A 25,587-nucleotide genomic window follows, 5' to 3' on the forward strand; every position below is an offset into this window, starting at 1 on the left:
GGTTATACGCTAATAAAACCCTATTAGAGCTGAATGACTCCACAGTACAGACGGTTAAGGGGGGGAATGTGGAAGATTTCTCGCTTCTCATGGTTGATTTCAACTACCGTACTTTGCATAGAGGCGCAACTTTGTTATCTTGCGTCTGCTGGGGTGTGTGTGTGTGTGTGTGTGTGTATTTGACATTCGCATGCGCGTCATAACCCCACCGAGTGTTACACACATCGTACCTGTAGGAAGTGATCCTCCTCAGTTTGGCGACCGGCACGTCGTAACCGCACTCCTCCAGCACCTCCTGTCGGGCGATCTCCTCCAGGGAGAGGTCAGGCTTGTCCACCAGCCCCGCGCACAGCTCGTAGGTGACCCCCGCGGAGGCCGGGGGCTGGCCGGGGCTGGCCTCCCCACCCTCCTTCTCCTCCGTGGCTCCGCCACCCGCCCCCTGGGGCTCCGCCGTCACCGCGGACCCCTCCGCCGCCGCCGCCACCTCCTCCTCCTCGGGGGGCTGCGGTTTGGTCCTCTCCCACTCGCACATGTACACGGCTAGAGAGGGACGGACGAGATGGAGGGAGAGAGAGGGGGGGGGGAGAGAGAGAGAGAGAGAGAGAGAGAGAGAGAGTGTGAGAGAGAGAGAGAGAGAGAGAGAGAGAGAGAGAGAGGGAGAGAGAGGGAGAGGGAGAGAGAGAGAGGGAGAGAGAGAAAGAGAGAGAGGGAGAGAGAGAGAGGGAGAGAGAGAGAGAGAGGGAGAGAGAGAGAGAGAGAGAGAGAGAGAGAGGGAGAGATGGACAGTGATGATGGAGGGAGAGATTGGGAAGGGGGTGAAAGGAACAGGGAAGAGAGAAAGAGAGATGGAGAGAGAGAAAGAGGTCAGAGTTGTTAGATCATACTCAAGAGGGGCCTGAATAGCTTTTGGTTGATGGTATAACAAACACATCCGTCACCATCATCTCTGGGTGGGGCGCTCGGCAGGGGCACCCAGCGTTCTTAGAGAGCGTTCCCACAACGCCTTTAATACTTGAAAATACCGATAATCCAAGATGACAGACATGTACACAAAGCAGGCTTTTGACTGCGTGCCCGCGTGGGAGTTCTGAACAAAACTCCGTGCCCGGGGGACCAAGCTCGCCCGTTAGGATACATTGTTCCTTCGGCGAGGGAGGAACGGGAACCATGTCACTTTCAATGCGTAGCCTTCCTGCTATTTTGTCCAGCGCACCTCAGTGTCTCAACTGTCCCCGGCGACATGGCAGCAAACAAAGGAGGTTGTCCAGAGTCGTATCGGGGGGCTTTCGCAGTCTAAAAAGGGCCTGCATTGTTTCTGAGACGCCACTGGACTTATAAGGACCCTGAATACGTTCGCCTGTTATTTTGTCGATTTATGTTCGCCGTTATGTTTGTTCTGAGTGCTGAGTGATTATAGAGGGCGTGTGTAAAATGGTGTGTGTACGTGCAGGATTCAGGAGTGAAGGGGAAGGTGTGTGTGTGTGTGTGTGTGTGTGTGTGCGCGTGCGCGGCTTCCACAGCGAAGCATCACGTCAAGCCTCCTAAGGGGCTAACTAGATTACCACCATGTTGCTTTCATGAATCCATCCCTTTCAGAAGTATGAATGAATATTGAAGGAGGGTTGAGAGAGAAGGAGCCGGAGGCCGGAGTAAACGAGCCTTCAGGGATGACTAATGTCTGTCCTGCAGAAGCCCCCTGAGGACAGGAGCCAGGAAGAGCAAGCCGTTTCTCCTCTTCGGACCTGCCTTGGAGATGCCAGGCAAACCCCTGGCCACGTGGAAGGGGGGGGGGGGGGGGGGGGGTAGGTTGTTGCAAACCCCTGGCCACATGGCAGGGGGGTATATTGTAACAAACCCCTGGCCACGAGGCAGGGGGGTATATTGTAACAAACCCCTGGCCCCCGTGGCAGGGGGGTATATTGTAACAAACCCCTGGCCCCCGTGGCAGGGGGGTATAGTGTAACAAACCCCTGGCCACGTGGTAGGGGGGTATATTGTAACAAACCCCTGGCCACGAGGCAGGGGGGTATATTGTAACAAACCCCTGGCCCTTGTGGCAGAGGGGTATATTGTAACAAACCCCTGGCAACGAGGCGGGGGGGGGGGGGTATATTGTTGCACTTGACACGCTTGAGTGGAATTCAATGGGATGAAAATACACAGGTGTTGGCAAGGAAGTTGTTCCTCTTAGAGGTTTCACGTCACAGAAAAAAGCCTGTTGAACTCCGGGATTTGGGATTCGCCACAGAGCGTTTGAGCCAGTTGAACAATGACAATAAAGTTGTTGTTTTTTAAATGAAACGACCACCCAAGTTCTAGGCCTGTAGCATGTTAAAAGGCAAACAGGGCGCAGTGAGAGGCTGGACAGAGAGAGGAAGAGAGGTGTGAAGGTTACCTGGGCGGAACTGCTTGACCAGGACGAAGCAGTGCGAGGAGGTGTTGAAGATCAGCACTGACACGCTGGAGGGACAAAACGAGAGAAGGGGGGGGGGGTTAGTAGCCGGGCTTCGCCAGCGATGATTCGCAAAAATGCGAAGGGTCTGGAAACTCAGTTGCTTTCCGATTCCCAAGGGGTGTTACTACCCATGGGCGTTGATCAAAATGCCTCTGGACGCAATTGGGTAGACCTATAACCAATCAGCGAAGACGCCTCTACGGCGCTCCTCTGTTCCGTCATCTTATTAAACCCGCCCCATATTAGATCAACGGTTGTGATTGGAACAAACCAATCTCGGTTCGAGTGGATTCAGTTAGAACGGTTGGATATCCAGACTGATCTGCGGAGTGAAATAGAATGTGAGCTCGCTAGATCAGGCTGGCGACGCCCGGCTAGGGGGTTAGTCGATTTACTTGGGTTAGAGACCCAGGTTAGAGAACCACTTTCACAGACAAAGTGTGTGTGTGTGTGTGTGTGTGTATGTGTGTGTGTGTGTGTGTGTGTTTCATAAACCCGAAGGGGCTAATTCCATAGAAAAAGGACACGTACTCGCTTCTCAAGGCTCTGGGAACAATCACACAATCATCAGGATCAGTCGGAGCAGCTGACTATTCTGCCACCGCCCAACCACAGGGAGCTACACACACTTAGAGTGCTGCAGGTAAAAGGATAGCATAACAAAACACAACTGAACAAAAAGAACATAAACAAAAAGAACACAAACGTAGCAAATGGTCTTAAAAGTTAGCCGTGTTGTTTGGCATGAATTCCGTATTAAAATGATAAGTATAGAACTAGTACAGAGGCGTCTTCTCCTCCTGGTCCAGAGAAGCCAGCTACAGTAACAGATCATCCGCGAATCTCAAGTATTGCATTCTAAACGCCACACCGTGTGTGAGGGCTGGGTTAAAAAAAATTGATGAATCGATTCTGAATCGAATGATTCATCAAATGATTCAGAATCGATTCATGAATCCCAAAATCGATCGTTTATTTAATGAATTAATGAATAAATGAAGGAATGAATAGTTAATTAATTCATTCAATGATTCATTCGTTCATTTTTGGAAATCAGTATCGATACCCAGCCCTAGTATTGATGTGTTGCATAACTTGGCAGTCATGTAATTAAGGTTACAGCAAAAAAAAAAGAAAACAGGTTTTAGTAACACTAACCGAATCGATATTGAATCGAATCGAATCATGATAATCGATTCTGAATCTTGTGAATCGGAATCGAATCGATTCTTGAAATTCGAATCGATACCCAGCCCTACCCTGTGTACTGTACATGTCCTCCTATTACGAGACAGCATGTTCGTCCGTTAGCGTAGCACAGTGGACACTGAGGAAGTAGAGAACTGCCTTACTGCCATTTCACCGGTTTACCGGCCAATCGGTCTTCAGCGTTACTGTTAAGCCCTCAGACACACCACGGTTCGAGAGGAGGAGGAGGAGGGGGAGGAGGAGGAGGAGGAGGAGAGGAAGAGGAGGAGGAGGAGGAGGCGGAGGGGGAGGAGGAGGAGGAGGAGGAGGAGGAGGAGGCGGCGGTGTGTGAGATGTGTCTGTATGTTAGTAATACCATGTGAGTGTGTGGTTGTTTTGCTGGCGGTGTCTGGAGTCTTGGGGTCGGGATCTACGCTGGGCAGCGGATGTGTTTCGGGGGGCAGGAAGCCCTGCCCTGTCTTTCCCATGCCGAGAGAGACCAGTGGGAGACCTCCGTTATCGGCGAGCCCGGTCAGTCTGACAGAGCGCATTATAATCGCGCGCACACACGCACACACACACACACACACGCACACACTCACGCACACACACGCAGGCAGGCCCGCATACACACTTATTATTCAGCATTATTCGTTAGATAATGAATATTGTACTCACTAATGAATGCAGTTCAGCCACACAATACACAAGACGCACAAATACACACGCTCACACACACTCACACACAACTGCATTACAGCACTGCGGCATCGGAAAGTAGCCGAGAGGGAAAGTCATTATCTCCAGACTTTTTTCTTTTCTTTTCTTTTTTTCTCTTTTTTTTTTTTTTTAAATCTTCAAACAAACGTTAACCCTAAAACGTTAAAAGTCCTGGTCTGTTTTGTCTCTTTCACTTGACCCCGTTCATCCCTGGAGACCTCCACCAGTCCTCTGTTCTCCGTCCTGTCCACCCTCCCTACCTTCTCCGGAGAATGAAGTCACCGTTTGTCAACACTTTCAACCTGTTTATGATGCATTATGGGAGCACGGATTGTGCGAAGTAAAGTCCCACCGCTGTGGGTGCATTTCATCTGGTCTCGAAGCCGAGATGGAATACTGCCTTGACCATCTTCAGACAATCTGATCAAATATTGATTTAACATTTCCAACAGGCGTATTACAATGTTGGATACGGTCTCACCTTACAAAGACCGTGTGAGATTAACATCTGAATCCACTGTGAGGTAAATAATGAAGACTGAACATGATCTAGGGCCATTCAACTGTCCATCAGATCAAGAGACAAAACATATGGCCTGTATCCAGTACACTCAGTCCACAGAGCGCCGTGGACCCAACTCAGGCCAGCGCTGGGTTCAAGCAGGACAAACCAGCCCCCCCTCTGATGCAGGCCTGGGCTTGTACCGCAGTTACGCACCATTTACCCCCTCCCCCAACCCTCAAAATCCCACACTAATGGTTAAACCGAAGCGCGGCTAAACGGGCGCTCTGGGCGTTTCACGCGCCGTTAAGCTTGTAGGCCTCTCCGCCGGGCGTCCGGCTGGCCGGCAGGACACGGACGGTGGAGCGGCGCCTTCCTATAGGCTGCGTACCAGGATGAGGGTCTTCCACAGGAGGGGTCACGGACAGGATATGAAATACCAGATTGCTATTCTTGCACTTTGCCTTCAGCACTAGATTATGCTCTTAGTCACCTGTTTTAGAAAGGAGATGCACTTGTGAGCTCTGGCAAGTAGAAGAACATTGGCTTTTCCTACGTTAAATGCAAGCGTCTGCTAAATGACTGAAATGTAAATGTAATATGAGTTGGATAGGCGGGCGCGCAGACTGCAGTATCTTGAGAGGTAGCTCTCAGTACAAAAAAGGCTAAAAGTGTCCTATTGGTTGATTCAATGAGGGGAGGGTTTTTCATTCTTGACTGAGGGTGGTTTAGCTGGTTAAAGCACGGTGCTAGCACTGCGCTAGCAATGAGTTAGCTGGTTCACACTACTGTTTGTTTTATTGAGAGGAAAGCACTGTGGGATTGAGTGACACTTGATGATGAAATATCAATGTCATCAGTCTTAGGACTGAAGTTAGTAAATCATTGATTGATCGATGGATAAATCGATCTTTAGGCCTACTGGTCGTCGTCGGAGAGGCCAGGTCAACGGTTATCCTCCAACCTACATGCAGCGGAGGACAGGGCCTTTATGAGTTATCATCCCTACAGCCTCCTGTATATCACATCAGAGGAAAGCGCTGAGGAGAGACGGACGTACAAAGATCGAGGGTACAAAGACCGGCGCGTTCGTCTATCGCAGCGCGACCAAAGCAGGCTGCAAACCTCCGCGCCCCCGCCATGTTTGGCATCTACTACCCTCGGTACTGGTAAATGGTAAATGGACTGCACTTATATAGTGCTTTTCCACCTTAGCGGCACTCAAAGTGCTTTACAATGGCCTCTCATCCACCCATTCACACACACATTCACACACCAATGGAGATAGCTGCCATGCAAGGTGCTAACCTGCTCATTGGGAGCAATTTGGGGTTAGGTGTCTTGCTCAAGGACACTTCGACATGTGGACAGTCGGAGCTGGGATTCGAACCGCTGACCCTTCGATCATTGAACGACCCGCTCTACCAACTGAGCTGCAGCCGCCCCACTGGTGCTCTCCATCTCGCTGCCCTGCTCTCCTCCTCCCAGGGACCCACAGCGGCGGAGAGGAGGGAGAGGCACAAAGACCACTAATGACCACAACAGATGCTGCTGCTAATGGCTTTACCTTGGTTTGAACCCCTTCCCCCGAACTCACACACACACACACACACACTTGCTTACACAAACACGAACCCCTCCACAAACACTCGCTGCAATAAACACATGCTGTTGCACCAACACTCCAATAAACACATATGCGCTAGCATAACACTGACTCGCTCGGAGCCTGCGAACGCAGGGGTCACAGGTCACGGTCGGCACGTCTGCGCAATGCAAACGCCATGAACCCGATACCGACGCGTCCTGACCTACGTGCCACACCCATCGTTTCCCAGATCCGCAGTCCACGCCTCATCCCCTATGTACTGTAGCATAAATATGACATGGTGCTTATCTTTCCTGTTCATTTGTGATATAGATATAGAGGTGGATGTTGTGGCTGGATGTTCCTAACAGATGGCAGGGGAGGGGATGTATACAATAATACCGTCAGACCACCTAAAACACACTTCAGTGTTTAGGCCTGAGTGCATTGTCTAGGAGTGTCCTGATTTACCCGCTTATACACACATACTCACATACACTTGGCTTAAACCTCTGTTTCACAAGCCTACGATTATCTCGTCTCTATGCAATGCACTTCTTATATACAGTATACTGTACAGTATGCTGTTTTAATGACATTTTCTTACGCAGCATTTTCAAGTAATATTTCCAGGTTATTACCACAAACTGCACAGCTCTGCTGCAATGCACTTTCAACAAGAATCCTCAGGTATCAATAGTCATAAAATTTGAGGGAGCAAAATTGTCATCTAAGGAGTAAAGTTCTACACAAAAGTGTCACACATTACGTGAACCACACATTATGTGAACCAACTCCTATAGGCCTAAACCTTGAATTCTATCTATGTCATAGTCCCATCATTGTCCATGCTAGAACCTTCTGGAATGGCACTTGGAGGTACCTTAATACGAATTGCCTCAATGGGCAGATTGTGGATACTCCCAAGGGTTTTCTTTCACTGGGAAGTACAGGTTTGAGTTTATTGGCATTTTCTTGGCCGCATCATCCTTTTCCAGTAAAACAAATCACCTCTCTTCAGGGTTGAGAGAGGTGGAAAAAAGCGCTCAAATGACCCGAAACGTCCCCAAGGGCCACAACGTTAGCACTCCCTGAATGACCGGTGAGGAAGCCGCTGATGGTCTTTGACACAAAAGTGTGATATTTCTCTGACACTGACTTGTGGTGTTGGGGAAGATTTTACAGTCACAGTTCAGAGGAAAAACACAGGCGCCAGTTAGAAAAGCCTGTTCTGACCCGGACATTACTGAACGGGAAATCTCTGAGGGAGAGAATCACGTGAAGACCAAATTATGACGGTACCATCACGGAAAAGTGCAGAGAATCTGCGCTAGCGCCAGTTAGCATTAGCCTCGATGCTAATGGAAAGTATCAGAGTCAAATCTGCTCCTTTCAGGGCAGATGAAGTTATTTTTACACTTTACCATGACTACTGAACAGCATCCAAACGATATAAGCCTAGACAGGCGAAGTTAGATTCGGTTACCCAGTGGGAGGTGGGCTCACCATGTGTTGTCCATCATCAACTAATTCAATCCAACAAAGATTGGTCAATAAGATTCAAAGAGCTTCTTTCATATGCACATAAGTGATTGACAGCACATGATTAAACTCTGCGGTCATGGGACGCCATCGTCTTTACTCGGCTACACACTGCAATTATGTACAGTAGGGTAGTGATAACCCATCTTACGATTTCCTCAGTTTACAACTTCAACTGCGTGGCTGCACGCGGCCACTTTAAGTGGTGGAGGTCTTCAGGACACCTCACGTACAAAGTGTGGTGGTTGGATCGGTCAGACACTTGAAGGACAGGGTGACCAAAGAACAGGGAAAGAAAGTATGGCCTTTAAGAAGTTGCCACGGCTTGACCTCAGACCAAATATACTCTCAGCTGACAGCAAGGGCAATGTGAATGGAGCCTTGAGTGTATGTGCGAGTGTGTGCGTGTGTGTGCGTGTGTGTGTGTGTGTGTGTGTGCGTGTGTGTGCGTGTGTGTGTGCCTGTGCATTAGTGTGTTTGCCTTGGCTCTGGGTGTCCAATGTCCAGTACTGTGGGCATGCGATGACTCATGAAATAGGTCATATCAAATGGGGTTAGACTGCATTCTAATTAGGCTGAACCACTGTTGTCTTAATTAGCGAGGTTATGGAAAGTCTAGCCTCGACTGCCATAAAGCTCATAAGACGAAAGGCTTACCTGTCATGGGTTCGCATGAAGTCCCACGATTTATTTGTCCCATTCTGTGAAGGAAACACAAACACAAATAGCCTGAGTTAAGTGAAAGTTATTAACAAAGACGTTGGCTATGGGTTTAAATGCTTGCTTACCTCCGTGTCAAAACAAACTTGAATATATATTGAATATATAGTAACGGTTTAGATAATTGCTTTGCAAAAATGCTTTTCGAAATTGAGATCCCCATGTAGACCACCATGTACTGTAACAAAACTTCAACACGTCTTTTATGACTCCTCTCTGAGATTATTGTGCCAGCTACATTTCATGCCATCTACTGCCAGAGGGCATAGCCTACTGTACATTCTGCATAGAGAGCATAGCCTACTGTACATTCTGCATAGAGGGCATAGCGTACTGTACATTCTGCATAGAGGGCATAACGTACTGTACGTTCTGCATAGTCACATCCATCATTTTCCTGACAGAACCACACGATGTGACAAGACAGGAGAAAAGGAATTCTAATCAAACCCAGAGCTACAGCCCTGAGCTAGGCTGATGAGGATGAAAGCATATGATAGGTTTAGAGATGTACAGGTTGTTGTAATGGCATGAAAATGTCACATTGCGATTATAGTGACAAAAATGATCACGGTTAGGCCTATAGATATTATCGCGGTATTGTTAAAATGTAAAATAATTTTGACAAGTTTTATTTTGAAAAAACGAAATAAAATAAGCACCACTACGCACTTTTTGTTTGCATAAACATTAAAATAATGCATCTTAGAGACTGTTACTAACTTTGGTTGATGATGGTATTTTTTATTTTATTATTATAATTAGTTATTTATTATTCATTAGAGTTTTTCAAAGCATGATAATCACTGTTTTAATGATAATTTTATCACAATAAATGTAATTGAATTTTATCGTGCTTTTTCACTATGTCTGTTATCGTTACATCCCTAGGCTATGACAAGGTACTGTAGGCCTAACTCAAACTCAAGAAAGAATGGTCCATTTTGAGTGCACCAAAAAAGTACCTGCTCGATTGTACTCTACATACTTTTTTGGGCTTTCCACAATCCCAAAAAATATTCAACAAAATATCTAAAAAAAAAAAATCTAGAAAATTCCAACATTCAAATACTTTCTGAAAGCTGAGAAACTGCACTTTCTAGTAATAAAGGAAAAATAAAATTAATACTCATAATGTTGGAACTGTACTTGCAGTACTAAAAGGGTTAAAAACCCGTTCCAGAAAGGGAGTAAACTCGATACCCCCCAGGTGAAGGATATTTTTCTTAGTGCACACAAACATGGGACTGGGTCAGATGTAGCCTAACCACATTTTTATTTTTGTGCCGGAAATCAAATCATCTGTGATTCATTTAAAAAGGCTCACTGCGATGCCAGGGAGAGACACATGAGTTCACATTGGCCCAACATGAAATAGAAAACGGATAGGCATGCAACCACTAACATCTCCCTGAAATGTTTCTGAGGGTGCCATTTTGATGAAAGGGTATTCATGTAAAATACATGGCTATTAACATTAATGTTTGGATGGCAGGAGTCGAACGTGTGCCAGATGAGATGTCTATAAAGGAATTTGGCTTCTGTCAGGCTGTGGTAAAGCATTCCCTCAAGACAAATATTAAGGCTACACTAAGATGCATTGGTAAACAAAATGTGTACTATAATAATATGACTCATTCAATTTGATTTGCTCTTTGTGTTGTATGTCATGTAAAACCCTGTTGCAGACACTCTGGATTAGACAAATGTCTGGGATGTTTTCCTACTCTGACACCCTGAATACAGGGATTTGATGGAACACCCTGCTGCATGAGAGGGCATGTGGGAGACCTGGCTACTAATTACATGACATGCATGAGAAATGAATTAGGCTATAGCTTTATTAATCCATAAACTATATTCCCGAATCCTGCCTCATATCGGGAGGATTAGAGTAACATCATAAACGTGGGACTAGTCAACAAGCCACTATCAGGAGATAGACATAATCAGGGTTGGTCTAATGCTGCAAATATTTTGACCAAATTTGGGCGTAGAAGATGTCTGAATTGCAACACCCTCTTTCATGTGCGAGGACTGAAAAGGTCTTCACAGGTTGGAGTGGGCGGAAGGAACGATTCCCAGTGACTAACGGTGGAAATACTTCCTGTGTTCATATTTTATTACTGACTGATGTACATTACTACTCGGCTGGCAGAACACGCATACTGTAGCTGGCTACAGCTTATTGTACCTCATATGGGCTACCTAAAAGCCATGCCACCATCACATGAATGACAGAAACATGAACATCCCATGGTATTTGAGGAAGAGATCAATCAGGAGACACACCCAAAGATGATGACTCACATACAGTGAACTAGCCTACATTTTTATGTTCAACACTGATCCATTTACTCACCGTCTGAATAAAATGGGCTATTAGCCTAGTTTAACCAAGGCCTATATTTTCTGAAACAGGTGACAGCTGACCTTGAATCACAATTGAGGCCATAATGAAACCATCGTATGCCCATCCTTCTGTGCTTGGCAGTTTAGACCTATAGCAACAACACTGTTACCTACAATGCCTCACACACACTTGAGGCCTGCCCTGAACGCACAATGCTACATTAATAGTATAGCAGTAGCCTAAACTTTAGCCTGCTACAGTATGGTAATAGGCTAATCACAAAACTAGCATCCATGGATTTTTGCTTTCTTCTAAAGCTTAACTGTACAGGCAATACTGCTCCACCAGAAAGACTAAAAGGGTAAGTGGCAGTAAGGGTAGTTGATACGACTGGCTTAGTCATTACGTTAAGGGCGCAAATTCCAAACAGAGAAATAGACAGGGATCACCAATCAGCCTACTGAGCCAAACCACAAGTCTTCGCAATTTCAGCAATGCATCTTTTAGCCAAACTGCCTCAGCATGACCCAACAGGCCTCGGTCATCGGCATGTGAGGTTTGATCCGTTAATAAGAAGCCAAGCTCACATAATGTCCCGGCCTGCACCATTAACTGCAAGCTTGGGTGTAAAATGAGAGTGCGGAAAGTGAGTTTGCATATAGCTACAGCAACCGCGGCACAGCCAGGGAGGCCACCTGGGTCATGTTTGCTTTCGGGTCACTTCATTACTCGCTGATAATGGGGTATTTTTTGGCTCCAAAGTGTGGCGGGAGAGGTGCCTAGTGCCGGCAAGAGGCAGGTCAAAGGGTCATCCTAAAGAGCAAACAAATGGCCATAAACAAAGAAAACAGGCTGACCGTCAAACAGTAGACAAACTGAAAGAGGTCTGAGATGCTGTGACCCTGCTGATTTGGGGTAAATTAGAAAAAAATGACCATTAAAACAACAGCACACTAGCCTTAAGCAATATCTTAGTGTATTTATTTAACTTAGTCTTTATTTAAACTCAAGAGATCATTAAGGCATACCTCATTTACAATGACGTCGAGCATCAAATAATAAGCCATTTAAGATACACAAATCCAAAACAGGATTATATATATATAAAATATATAAAACAGATAAAAGAAGGGGTATAATCAGCTCAATAAAAGCAGGTGCAGACAGAGGAAAGATGACAAGTGAGAAGGTTTTTAAAATGCCCTAAAGGGACAAGTGAGTTCAACATCAAGGAACTCGGAAGGGAGGCATGAACGGAGAAGGCCCACCTTCCCAGCTCAGTGAGACATTTGGGGATTTTTAAGAGAAGCCATTCACAAGAGCGGGTCTGATGAGAGCCAGAAGACCAGACCAGCACGGATGAAATGTAGCTGGGGAGTTTTCCAATGAGGGCCTTGTAAATGAATAAAAAGCAAATGTAAGTCACGCTTCTGAGCATGGAGGTCCACCCAACTAATATAAAATACAGTGGCGTTTACTGCAGGCAGGGATGATGAACCTAAGGGCGGATTGATAAACAGCGTCCAGAGGTTTGAGAGCAGTAGCGGAGGCATGCCTATAAATAACACCGCCATAATCTAAAACAGACAGAAAAACGGCTTCAACAAGTCTCTTTCTTCAGGAAATGGGGAACGTTTATTTGTTGTCAAGGTTATCAATATGGGGCCGGAATGACAGCTTGTCATCAATCAATATAAAGTTAAGTTACCCTGGAACTGAATGACTTACCCACATGATAACCCTCTTGAGAGGTCATGGTACAGTACAGACCATGATCCACCAAAGACACACCTGGAATACCCTACCCCAGTAGAACTAGGGCTGGGTTTAAAAAATCGATTCATCAATTCTGAATCGATTCTGAAACAAATGATTCAGAATCGATTCATGAATCCCAAAATCGATCTTTTATTTAATGAATGAATGAATAAATGAAGGAATGAATAGTTCATGAATTCATTCAATGATTCATTCATTCATTCATTTTTGGAAATCAGTATCGATACCCAGCCCTAGTATTGATGTGTTGCATAACTTGGCAGTCATGTAATTAAGGTTACAGCTAAAAAAAACTTTACTTAGGTTTTAGCAACACTAACCGAATCGAATCGTGATAATCGATTCCAAACCTTGTGAATCGGAATCGATTCTTGAAATTCGACTCGATACCCAGCCCTAAGTAGAACTAAGCACATTATTATGTATTTGGGTTCTTGCCTTCAAGAGGAGGTGCAGTCTCAAGATGAGCTGCAGTCCAATTGAACAGCGGCATCAAGCATCTACCCAAGAACAGTTACAGTAAGGTGGGTAAATCGAAATAGCTTTTAGAAAAATGGGTCTTGCTCAACAGGTCTAAAGGGTGGAACGGAGAACATGCATGACTAGTAAAGAAATCGAAAGCAGTCATCTCAGTACGCTTCCCCGACACACTTACAAGCGTGCGTGTTCACTGCCGACTCTGTAGAGGCATGTTGAAAAGGTGCGCGGCACACTCAGCCGACCTGATGTCTGCCGGTTCAATATAATTGCCGACACAATATCCTGCCGTGACAACAAACAGAGGGAGTGTCTGACGCGCTCGGCATCATTCCACTGCGGAGCCAAGTCCACCGCAAGCGTCTCACCTTACCTTGGGGAAAGCAAGATGCTTTGAGGACAGCGCCAACGAGGAAACAACTCATCATGAAGCTTTGCATGCAATACATGTCCCTGTCAAGCACTGCTTGTCTTCGGTTTCACTTATAATGATTCCAAGACAGATGAAGCTCACAACACGTTTAATGTCAGCTACGTAGCTGATATTAGCTAATCTGCGAAACAGAGATGGGTAAAAAATTATGTTTTAAATTGACAAACATATGTGTATTAGGCATTTGCACATAGGTCCAGTCCTATACCAAAAGTCCTCAACTGGCATTGCGGGCCAGTAGTCATGATGGTGGCGCTACAGCAAGTCTAAAATTTTAAACTTAAAAAAATCATAACAAATCAGTCGTACGTGTGATCACTTTGAAACCACCAAAATGTCGGCCTAAGTGAGTAGAAACTTCCATATGCTTCGAGCTGGCAGGAATTATGAAGTCCAGCACTCTGTTTTTCTCAAAAACTGTAAAACCTATCAAACCCTACTCCTCCCACATTTTTGGGTCAATTGACACCCCAATTGCTACACTTCATCTTCAGACTGTCCTCCACAAATGATCTTCATAGATTTTTAAAATATAAAACATAGAGCCCACAGCGCATCAAAATGTTTCAGTACTGTATGCAGCTACAGCAAATACTCACTCAATAAATCTCCAATATTCATGAAAGAAATTATATGGTAGATGAGACATTTTTAGTGGCACGATGATGGAGGCTGTTCTTTTGAATTTGAATCTGTCCTCATTTTGTCCCCTCAAGCTACTGCTGCTGTTCATACAGGAAAAAAAGACACTACCCACAATCCTATAGTGCAACAGCAATGTCTCCACCAATCAGCGGCATCGTTGTTGGCAAGTAGAGATGAAACGGTTACCGGTTTCACGGTAAACCACGGTGAAAATTAGCTTGATTCGTTCGCTTACCGTGCTTTGAATTACCACAGTAAATCGGCTACCATAGACATACAGTACAGTCCAACGTCATTCCCAGTTTCGACTTCAGAGGAAATGATACACTTACGTACCCACATCCAAAAATGCCAAATACCTCACTGCAGCCCTTCCATATTACATAGCAAAGGACATGATGCCCTTTCAACCGTTGAGAGGCCTGGCTTTCCCTGTGTTATTTGTGTTTTTTTTAAATAAAAGTTGTTGAAATGACTCCAGACTGTCTATCAGTACTTATTGAACATTTTCAGCCTTTTTTTTTTTTAATACCGTGATAATACCGATAACCATGGTAATTTTGGTCACTATAATAGTGGTATGAAATTTTCATACCGTTAAATCCCTATTGGCAACCCTGCCCCAATAGCGGACCCTAGAACTACAACTGACTAAAGTGACTCTGATTGAGAGGAGACCCGTGCCTCTAATTGATTGATTGGTTTCCATCTGTCTTAGTCTGTGTATATATAGCCTACATGTAGCTCCCATCTTGTTCTTTGTCTGTTCATTATTTGCTGTAGCTGTGCGTTGTCCCTAGTGTTACCTGTGCTATCTTGTAAGTTTGTTAACTTGTCAGCTTTGCATTTTGTTCTCCACTTGTTGAGTGTGAACCTTGTTTTTTTTGTTTAGTCTTTGGTTTTAACAAACATTTTGTGGAAACTGCTGAAACCTCCATGTAACATGCACCTGTGACATTTACATGCCAACCTTGTGATTGTGGTGTTTAAGTCACAGTGTGAAACCATCTATGGCTTCTCACATGGCAGGTAGCTCAACAAGAGTTGCTTATGCAGGATTCCTAATGGTGTAAATATCTAGCTGTGCATTTTATACTTTTTTTTAGGTCAAACTGCCAGCTTCTCCCTCGGCTCAACAAGAACATGATCTTCCTTTGGTGTCTATGGTTGTGAGTTCAAGCCCTGGGTGATGCAGAATAAACATGATGATGCCTACTCAGGCATTGTACTGTTTGGATTTCAGACACTTGATTTTTTAGATATTTTTTAAATCTAAGAGATTTTAAATAATTAGGTCTGGGCAGGGACCCTCATGTATTTGTCATTTGTCTCCTTCCTTTTCCTCCTCAAAACGCCCGGCCCCGATCGAAAGCTGCACAGCAGCTGCAATTTGCTGCTTAATTTAGAAAAAGTTCCCTTAATGCATGTTGTAGGGAGGAAGCTCTGAGGAAGGTGGAAAGAGAAGCTTAGCTACAGCTTTGAAGAGAGAGTTCCCCAGCAAACCTCTAGGGAGACCGTCAGCCAAGACTAACAAGAGGATCATCGCTGACAGTACATACTTCCATACACACTTCCTTCTGAGTGTGTTTGAACTGGCCAAATGCCACTTCTCTCTCTCCCTGTCCTCTATGCCTCCTTGTCCTCTACCTCTAGTGCTTCTCTGTGGGAGTAAGAAAGCTGGCAAGCTTAAGAGGGGGGGTTGGTGATTGTGGAACTGTGGGAAGGGTCGTATTCTGGTTGGCATAGCTGTCCAACTCCCTGAGGAGTTGAGGTGGTGGTACGGTAGGTGCTCAGGTGAGGGATGGGAGGGGTTAGGGTGAGGGGATGGGGGGCGTAGGGTGAGGGGAACGAGAGGGTAAAGAGCAAGGCATTGGTGACACAATGAGCTCTTTGAAAGGCTGGATCGAGGGAGATCAAAGGCGACAAAAACATATCGGCTCCAAGACAAATAAGCCAGGTCCATGGGGTCCATCCTACACATGACATTGTTTAATTCAGTTGTGATACTTATTTTCTAATAAATAAATAAAAAAGTTATTAAGTCTATGGAATATGGAGGGAGCATACAAGCAATTAGGGATGGGGTTTGAGACCCGGTTCTATCAGGAGCCAGTCCAAATTATTCTAAGCCCAAAAGTCAATCAGTTCCGAGCTTATTGGTACCGCTATAGAGACCAGCGGGTCCTATAACGTAACGTTATGTCTCGAGAAACGAGTCATGTCATTAAATCAAATCACTGGTGCATAAACATATGGGTCAAAGATATGTGTAAATTTGGTGTCCCCAGGCCATAAATTTAACATAAAAACATAGATATGTATAAATATAATATTAAATCTTTTTTGACTCTTGAATATTTTTTTGAACTTTTGAATATTTGTGAGGTATTAAATTAAGAAAGCTATTGAGCTCTAAAGCATCAAAATGTCATCCAGTATATCAAAGGTAAAAAGCTATTTTAAAGCCCATCACATGATGGTAATCATGTAAGTGTTTGGCATCTTAAAGAAGAACCTTTGAAGACCCTCTATCAATGTCATGAGGTGAATTATTTTTAAAAATTTTACTTAAAAGTAGAAGAAAAAGACTATTGCTGCAACTAATATCGGTTCATTATTGTTTTTTCTGAAGGAATCACATTTAATCAATATTTGTGGGCAGTGGTGATGTGTCATTCAGGGTAAAATATTGTCATGCAGTATAACGGCAGTATTTTAGATTACATATTACAGACAATAATAATCCAATTCATAATAATCTGAAAACGTGATCAAAGTGACAGTAGAACTTCTCATATTATGAGCATTCTATTGCCATTGGTTATGTTATTCACACCGGGCGCAAATTTTTTCCTGTGGCGCGGCGAGTTTACATAGAAAGTCAATACAATTCACACGAACTGGGCGGCGGGCAGCACGGGCGGCGCGAATCGCAGAACTTGGCAGCGCGACGGCCAGGATTCGCCCCGCGACAGCCAGGATTCGCCGCGCGACGACATTTGCAAAAGTTGAACTTTCTGCGGCGGATTCGCACGGCGACCCATTGATCCCGCGGCGAGATTGGGCGAACTGGGCGGCGCGAATTTTCTCGCCGTTCCCGGTGTGAACACAGCATTAGCCAGCCTGTTTAGTATGTGGACACTAGTTCAAATACCAGTTCTGTTCATTTATCGTCGTCTTGTCCCCAAAATATAAAAGTACTGATAGTGGCATCGATTAAGACTCGGATCGTTAACCCTTTTAACCCTGAAAGTACAGTGCCAACATTTCAAATATTAATTTGATTTTCCATACATTACTACAAAACGCAGTTTCTCAGCTTTCAGGAAGTGTTGGAATGTTTGTTGTTGATTTTTTAGATAATTTTTTAAGATATATTTTTTTTAAGATACTTTTAAAATGTTGCTGGTAACACGGTCATATTCAAAGGGTTAAGCAGTCTCAAAAATGGTATAAATATCAATAAAAACTAGAAAGGGTGCTCAGAGAGCACAGACCCCCGCCCATGAATGCATTTTGTCGGCGTCCCAAAGGACACCCAAGGGCTATGTCTACTTATCAGATTCCAGTCTGTAGAATGCCACAGCTCTTAAACTACAGCGAAGAACAGCCTCCATCATCGTGCCACTAATTACTAACTACTGTACACCACTGTTGTCTTCCCATGATATGCTTGATGTGCTGTGAAAGTTGCCTGTTAACACCGACCTTCTGTTTTTATGACCACCTTCTTGATGTCGTAGCACCCATTCCCTACTAGACTCCCCCCGCCCCTCTCTGGTACCTCGTCACCACACAGATGGCCGTGGGGGGAGCCGGGGGGGGCTCATTACCGGGGCCTTGCTGTGGGCAGTGTGGATAGCCCTCAGAGGCCCGACCCCGGAGAATCACCAGCGACATGGATTAGGATCGAGATTACTTATAAATTGGGGTGGGGGGGGGACCCTTACAAGACCTTGAAATTAATGTGGTCCCACTGGCTTTGTGCGCAATAAAGACTGACCTTCTTGTGAATGAGTATAGAAGGCTATGTGTATGGAGGGGGGGGGGGTCTTGTTCTTTTACATGCTTAAAGTCTAATTACCATCACGCCCCCCCCCCCACCCCCCAATTTATAATATGCGACCCTGGCAGCTGCCGAAAAAAAATCAATTGGTTGTCATGCTGCCGCTGTACAATGGCGGCCTTTAATTCTCACCATGTGCTGTTCAATTTCCTGGAGATTAAAGCCTCTCTTCTCACCAGGATCCTCGCAAGAAGCAGCGGGCGCGTCTCCGACACCATTAATGTGTATGCATAAGTGAGTGAGTGAGTGAGTGAGTGAGTGTGTGTGTGTGTGTGTGTGTGTGTGAGAGAGAGAGAGAGAGAGAGAGAGAGAGAGAGAGAGAGGAAGAAAGAGAGTGTGCAACAAAATGTAGCCTATAGCACAGGAGTCTTACATTTGGGGCCTGACCAAAACTAAATTGATCACATGGTGGTGGGACAAAAATGTATCGGTGAGTCCAATTACAACAGCAAACCAAATTAACCGATTACATGGTAACATTTAAGGAAGCATAGGCTAACACTTGAGTTTGAGCACCGCACGGTATCCACGCTCCAGTAATTAGGACTACTGACTTAAATTTGTAATTAGGGTGCGTTCCAGTTGCCTCTGGAACTCGACTTTCCTAATTTTCCCCGGCGGAAATGTAATCTGGAATGCCCCTTGAACTGGGATTTCCACCTTGGAAACTCCGGGAATCCTCACCTAATCTGACCTGACCCGACCACAACTCTGACCTCAAAATCAAGATGGCTGCTCGGTGCATCAACAATCAGTGAAAGCTGTAGTAATACTGTTTATTAGCACTTATATCTTATTTGTGTCTCATTAAATAAGCCGTACAAGTGTTCAACTTCTGTGGACCTATTGCTAGTGTATAGGCAAAATACTACATATTGTGTCATCAACTGGTATCGCTAACTAATGACAAACTGCACCTCAGATGGCAGAAGGATGAAAATAAACGGTTTGAAATTGATACCAGTGTGTCAATTGAAATATTACCTCTCATGTATTATGAAGAGCTCCCCGGAATGCAGGCAAATTATTTACAGTAAGATAATTATACAAACATGTATACAGGGTGTTTCCAGGCTTGTGTGACGCGCACACAATTTTGGGGGGAAACCTCAGTTTTATGCCGAGTATCCTACCAGCATGTATAGGACTATATTCTTCTCTGTCGTTCTGACTGAGCTCACTTTTCACAATCGCGGGAAATCTCCCGACATGACACAAAATGGACATGAAGACAAAATGTTTAAGATACTGATAACCTGTCTATTAATGGTCTTGATTACTAGTGGTCCAAACCATTGAAAATGCAAGAAAGAGGGATGGGTTGCACTTGAAACAAGCTTTCAAACACATTTGGAGAGGATCTGAATTGCTATTTTTATTCTAAATGTTTAGCATTTTGGCACTGGTGATTTTCCTTTGGCTCTGGATAAAATCTCTTTGGGGGCCGCCAAAAATTCCTCTATGCAGGAAAAACCCTGTGTATAAGGTGAACAGTAGAACAACTGTACAGACTGATGCTGTTTTCGATGCCTCAGTCAGGGCAGATAGACTGAACAGTTCCCGTGGTGCAGAATGGATGTGAACCCATGATCTTCGGTTTACGAGACAGACAACTTGCCATGCAACTTTTTTTTTAAGCCTTTCTGAAAGGATTTGCAGTGATTGTCGTCATGCAGTCAGTATGGGTGAATACTAATTAGGTTAGTATACTAATTAGAATACTAATTATTCCACTGACCATTTAAACTATGGTTAACTATCCATTCCGAAACCGATGAAGGAGTTATAAATGAAGTTATAGATCAGAAAGTTTGTACGTACATACTTTCCATGTTTCGTACACACGCAACCTTCTGACGTGAATCCTCTGCAGTTTTATAAATGAGGCCCCCGGGGCCGAGCTTGAAAACGGACAAACAATTCACATCACAGTGGTTATGTTCTGTAACTGGGAGATCTGCCTACAGTAGGTAACTCACCTTTCTCCAGTGTGCGTTACCACCGGTTATTATAGTGTTAGCAGCCTAATTTGGCCGGTCTGTTTTAACTGCTCTTATATTAACACAAAAATCATAAATTATCACTTTTGTTGCAATTTGGGGGCAAACACTAGGCTTTAAGGAATAGAACTTGCACATGAATTTCCTATGGGAGTCATTTTAGACCTAGAACACTACAGGTGTGACAATTTGACAAGGTTGACTAAATCACTCGAAATTCAATGAAAGTGGTCATCAGCAATTTTATAGTTCAAATGTCTAGTGTGGTGAAAAACGTAAGATCTTGACTGAGACTATCAGATGGAAAACACAATATTTCTGATTTGGGAGAAGTTGTAATTCGCTCAGATTTGACCGGAACAAGGAGTAGTAAAGCAGTAGCCTAGCACCCTGTATAGCTCCATCTAAACTAAACAAACTGCGTTCAATGGTCAGTGAACGCCATCTTAGGTCATCAGGTCTTTCTCACACAGGAACAGTCTGCTTTGTGATGGGAGGCGCTTGAGGCGAAGAAACAAGCGCTACGTACGAACGGAGGGGAGAGACTCGGTGGGGTGAATTGTTACACATGCTTTGCGAGGTTTTTTTCGTGTGCGTTTTTTGCAGAATGAATTTGAGCGCTTTCGGTCCGTCAAAACAGGCCCTAGTGACCGTGTGACATCAGGGTGAGGAAGTGAACGAGGAGAGGAGGAGCCTGAGGTAGAGATACCAGACTCACTGGGACTGAAAAGGCTTTGTGGGGAACCCCCCCCCCCCCGTGCTCCAGAAGACAGAGAGGGGGATGAAAGAGAAGAGAGAAAAGAGGGAGTCCTCCGCTTCTCCTTTGTGTTCCATCTGCTGTCTTTAGGCAGCCCCGCCCCCCACCGACAAGCCCCACAGCGCCTCTCCTCTCACAGGTGTAGTCTAAAAAACAACAACTGGTCATTCACCGTAGGCCTACTACCCCCCACCAGCATCCCTGGGTGGCGTCCTGGGGGTGAGGGTACCTATGTAGACCTCAACCCCCCCCCCCCCCCCACCACCGGCCCCCCCAGGGGCCTAGAGTCTCTGCATCCCACCTCTTCCCCGCCAGCCACACCCCTCCAGGGCTACCTCCAAAGACCCCCCCCCCCCCCCACAGGGGTGTTCAATTTAACAGCTGCTTGATGGACACTTGGGGAGAGACAAAAGCTTGTGTCCTTCGCTGCTCTAGAACAAAGCCGTGCTCTGGTGTTCTGCTACCGCTGCCGCTTCTAGAACATTCGAGGGGTGTAGAATCGGGTTGAGTTTTAGGCATGTTGACGTTCGATAGCAGTGATAAGGACTGCTGTACATTCTGTATTTACAGCCACATGAGTGATTTATTGGGTCTTTTATACGGCTCTGGCGCCATTGTTCTGGAACAATCCACAGTCTTGCAGGGAAGTGATACACAGGACGCCGGCCCAAATACAATGACCACCAACAGCGGGGCCAGGAAAACGGCTCCGACGAGAAGTGGGGAAAAATTCCTGCCGCTCCTATGGGGGTCTAAGGAGGAGGTGTCCTACAGTGTGTGTGTGTGTGTGTGTGTGTGCATCTGTGATGTGTGACAGGTCATCAACATTGTAGGATTTATCTCCTACAAGTGAAGTGAAATCGAATTTGAATGCAGCATGAAAGTGTATGCCAAGATATTGCTCGATGGGAGAAACACACACACACACACACACACGCACACACGCACACACGCACACACACTTTAATGCCAAAAGAATCACCTGCAAACAGGCAATATTACCTAACACAACACCCATTTCTAATAGCCGGGGAATGGCTTTCAAAGTAGCAGAGCTCCAAGGAGCACAAACTGGAGGGGAACACACACACACACACACACACACACACACACACACACACACACACACACACACGCACACACACACACACTCCAACGTCAGGCAGGGGTCAGGGGTCACCGCCAGCCCCACTGACCACCTGTCTGTGAACGGAACGAGCTTCGCTTCGCAAAGTGGTACACTGAGAACACTGGTCAAGGGGCTGGACAAGAGGAGTGTGGATGTGGGGTGGGGGGGGGGGGGTGTGAGGCTCCCAACTACCCCCCCACCCCCACCCCAACCCCCCTCCGCCTCCATTGTTTTAGCTGCAGGAGACAGAGAGATGAGTGTGTGTGTGTGTGTGTGTGTGTGTGTGTGTGTGTGTGTGTGTGTGTGTGTGTGTGTGTGGGGGGGGGGGGGGGGTCATGGGAGGCACGTATGGCCTGGCTGCTTGCACCTTCATGCTGCTCATCAGAGCCCCGGAGCATTCATCATCATCATCATCATCATCATCACCTCCCGGTTCTCCGCCCGCTGCATCTGCCTTCCCTGCGGACACACAAATCCCATTTCCTGGGGGGGCCCTATTGAGCATGCTCGGTGGGCCTGGGTGCGGGCGGACGGGGGGGGGGGGGGGCGGAGGGCGGAAGGGGGGGGGGGGCTGACGCACATTTTCCCATGGCCTCCTAACCCCTGGGCTTACCTACACAGCCTACCCCTCGAAAAGAGAAAAGGCCTTTTTCCCCTCATCTGTTCCTCCCCAAACCGTACGGCCTGTACCCCCCTCCCCCACCCACCCCCCACCCCCATACAACAGGAGGGAGATGGGTTGAAATGATATGAGCTGTTGTAAATGGACTGTCATTCACTCTGGCCAGAGCACTATGGGCTTTTAAGCACCAAGCACAAATGTGATTTTGGGGACCGAGGAAATTAAGATCAAGTGTATCATCCAATATTTCCATATTCTGTCCATATGGGGTGCGTTAAATCAAGGCTTCACCCCAAAGAATTTGGACACACATCATTATCTGACAGGCTGCTTAGTTAGTCGAGTTTTAATCCAGTCAGGCGTTCAAAATGCAGCCACACACCTGTGCTGGGTGATTCAGGTTGTATTCGTCACATGTATATGGAACAGTGTACAGTGAAATTATACTGCCGGCTCCATATGCTCTACAAAGTTAGAAATAATAGGTTGTGTGGGTCTATCACATGTGGGCCATGTGCATGTGAAGGCCTGCTTGTGTACATTTTATTGTACAGTACATCGTTCTTGTATCTTGTACTGTACACTGTATGACAAATAAACATTCTTGAATCATTGAACGAAGGCTATGAGGATGACTCTGTGTGTGTGTGTGTGTGTGTGTGTGTGTGTGTGTGTGTGCGTGCGTGCGTGCGTGCGTGTCACAATTCAAGACTGCATACTGGCATTTGAAATTAAGAACATGATACAACATAAGATAAGCCTTTATCTTTTCTTTCCTATACTACTGTACAGCTAATCAAATAGCCTTTATCTTACTAAAACCTACCACCCACTTGAATACATGCTATTGATATCCTCAAGAAATAATAGCTCTCATTCCATAAATAATATTATTATTATTTATTATAATAGTATAATAATACTAATAGATTTTATTTGTGCTTTTCAGCTCAAGGAAAGTTTAAAAGCAAGAGCAGAGATCAAACTAGGGAGAACTAGAGCAACTATAGAATCACTATAATTATTATAAAGAGTTATGTAAAGCCTATTGTTCAATAACCCAGACATGGGCCAAAAATAATAACATACTGCACCTCTTTTCATTTGAATGGCCTCACTAAGCTCTGTGGGACATATTACGTGTGGCCAACCACCAAGAATGAGAAAAAGTGCATGTTAACTTAACGTCTAATAAAAAAGGAATAACCTACCACCAGCGTAAGTTACTAACTATCCTATGCCCTCTATTTCTGGACACATTAAACTGTGAAATCCTCACACACTGGGGTTTGTCCTTGAGCTTTCTGTCAAAATTAGGCTACCCTCCCCGTGTCCTTCCAGCACAGTAGCGGACACACGCATCACGTGCATCTTTAAAGCAAATTAGGCTGAAAATGTCCCGTCCACCAATGCCCAAAAATAGCCTACTGGTCATACTGGCCTATAATGAGGAAATGCAAGTCATCCTGGATTCCAGCACGGGCTCAGCTTGGCAACGCTTCCTCGCTGCGGCAAGCTCAAGCACAACATCTCCTCGCACTTTAACCTCCATAGGGAACGGAAGGCGGGTTCCAGGAAGTGATGTCACACTTTAGCCTCCATAGGGAATGGAAGGTGGATTCTAGGAAGTGATGTCACACTTTAACCTCCATAGGGTATGGAAGGCGGGTTCCAGGAAGTGATGTCACACTTTAGCCTCCATAGGGAATGGAAGGCAGGTTCCAGGAAGTGATGTCACACTTTAGCCTCCATAGGGAATGGAAGGTGGATTCTAGGAAGTGATGTCACACTTTAACCTCCATAGGGTATGGAAGGAGGGTTCCAGGAAGTGATGTCACACTTTAACCTCCATAGGGGATGGAAGGCGGGTTCCAGGAAGTGATGTCAAACCATAATTCCCATGATGCAGGCAGAGAGGTGAGGGTTAAGGGTGTCATCCTGAATGGAGACCAAGGCCCAGTCCCAATGTCCACCCTTACGGACTCACAGACTTTGAGGCGCGTTCACGCTAAGTGCGTGAGGGCTTAGGGCTCTAGTCCGCAAGTCTGTACTTACAGTATGCGGACTCTGCCTAAGGGAATTACCCACAGTTCATATCGTTGTGACGTGAAACGCAGGGTTACCTGAAGAACGGCCAATAAACAAGCACGGACAGTTCAACCAACCCTAACGTTCACGTTACAAAACACTTTTCATGTTTTCAGCTGGACTTGCTTATCTGCACAAGTAGCCTTATAATTATTTTGGTTTCTATAATTTTACATATAGGTTATCAACCCCATGGGTTTGTATAATTTGATTTGTTTGAAAATATGTAGGCTATGGTTATAAATTACATAGATTTCTGTTGCCCTAAATCATATGATTCCCCAGTTAAAAGCTGCATGACATTAATCACCCATCTCGGTGCCGTGTTCTTTGAATTGAGATTTCCAACATGAATATGGAAACGGTTGTGAGGTGCAGAAATGCGTCTTGTCATTCTTCAGTAAATACTTTTGGATTAATCACAAACAAGAATCACAGGCAGTAACGTAGTTCGCTTATGACCAGAAAATGAAATGATTTCAACAAGTTGAACAGAAATGTTTTGAGAGTAACAGAGGGTTGT

General features: G+C 45.4%; 2 protein-coding genes across 2 annotated transcripts in view; both read right to left on the minus strand.

Moving 5' to 3' along the window:
- The window catches only part of LOC311310618 (nesprin-2-like), a gene marked incomplete at its 5' end in the record, with an annotated part of 259,823 nt that overhangs the window by 66,536 nt on the left and 167,700 nt on the right, over positions 1-25,587 (minus strand).
- nudt14 (nudix (nucleoside diphosphate linked moiety X)-type motif 14) overlaps positions 1-25,587 on the minus strand; it is a gene marked incomplete at both ends in the record, with an annotated part of 32,539 nt that overhangs the window by 3,637 nt on the left and 3,315 nt on the right. Inside the window, 3 exons of the mRNA XM_084439399.1 lie at positions 231-540; positions 2,396-2,460; positions 8,653-8,696. Coding sequence (XP_084295525.1) covers positions 231-540; positions 2,396-2,460; positions 8,653-8,696 — 419 coding nt within the window. The remainder of the gene's footprint in view (positions 1-230; positions 541-2,395; positions 2,461-8,652; positions 8,697-25,587) is intronic.

Source organism: Borostomias antarcticus (assembly GCF_949987555.1).
Source record: "Borostomias antarcticus genome assembly, chromosome: 6".
NCBI classification, from domain to species: Eukaryota; Metazoa; Chordata; class Actinopteri; order Stomiiformes; family Stomiidae; genus Borostomias; species Borostomias antarcticus.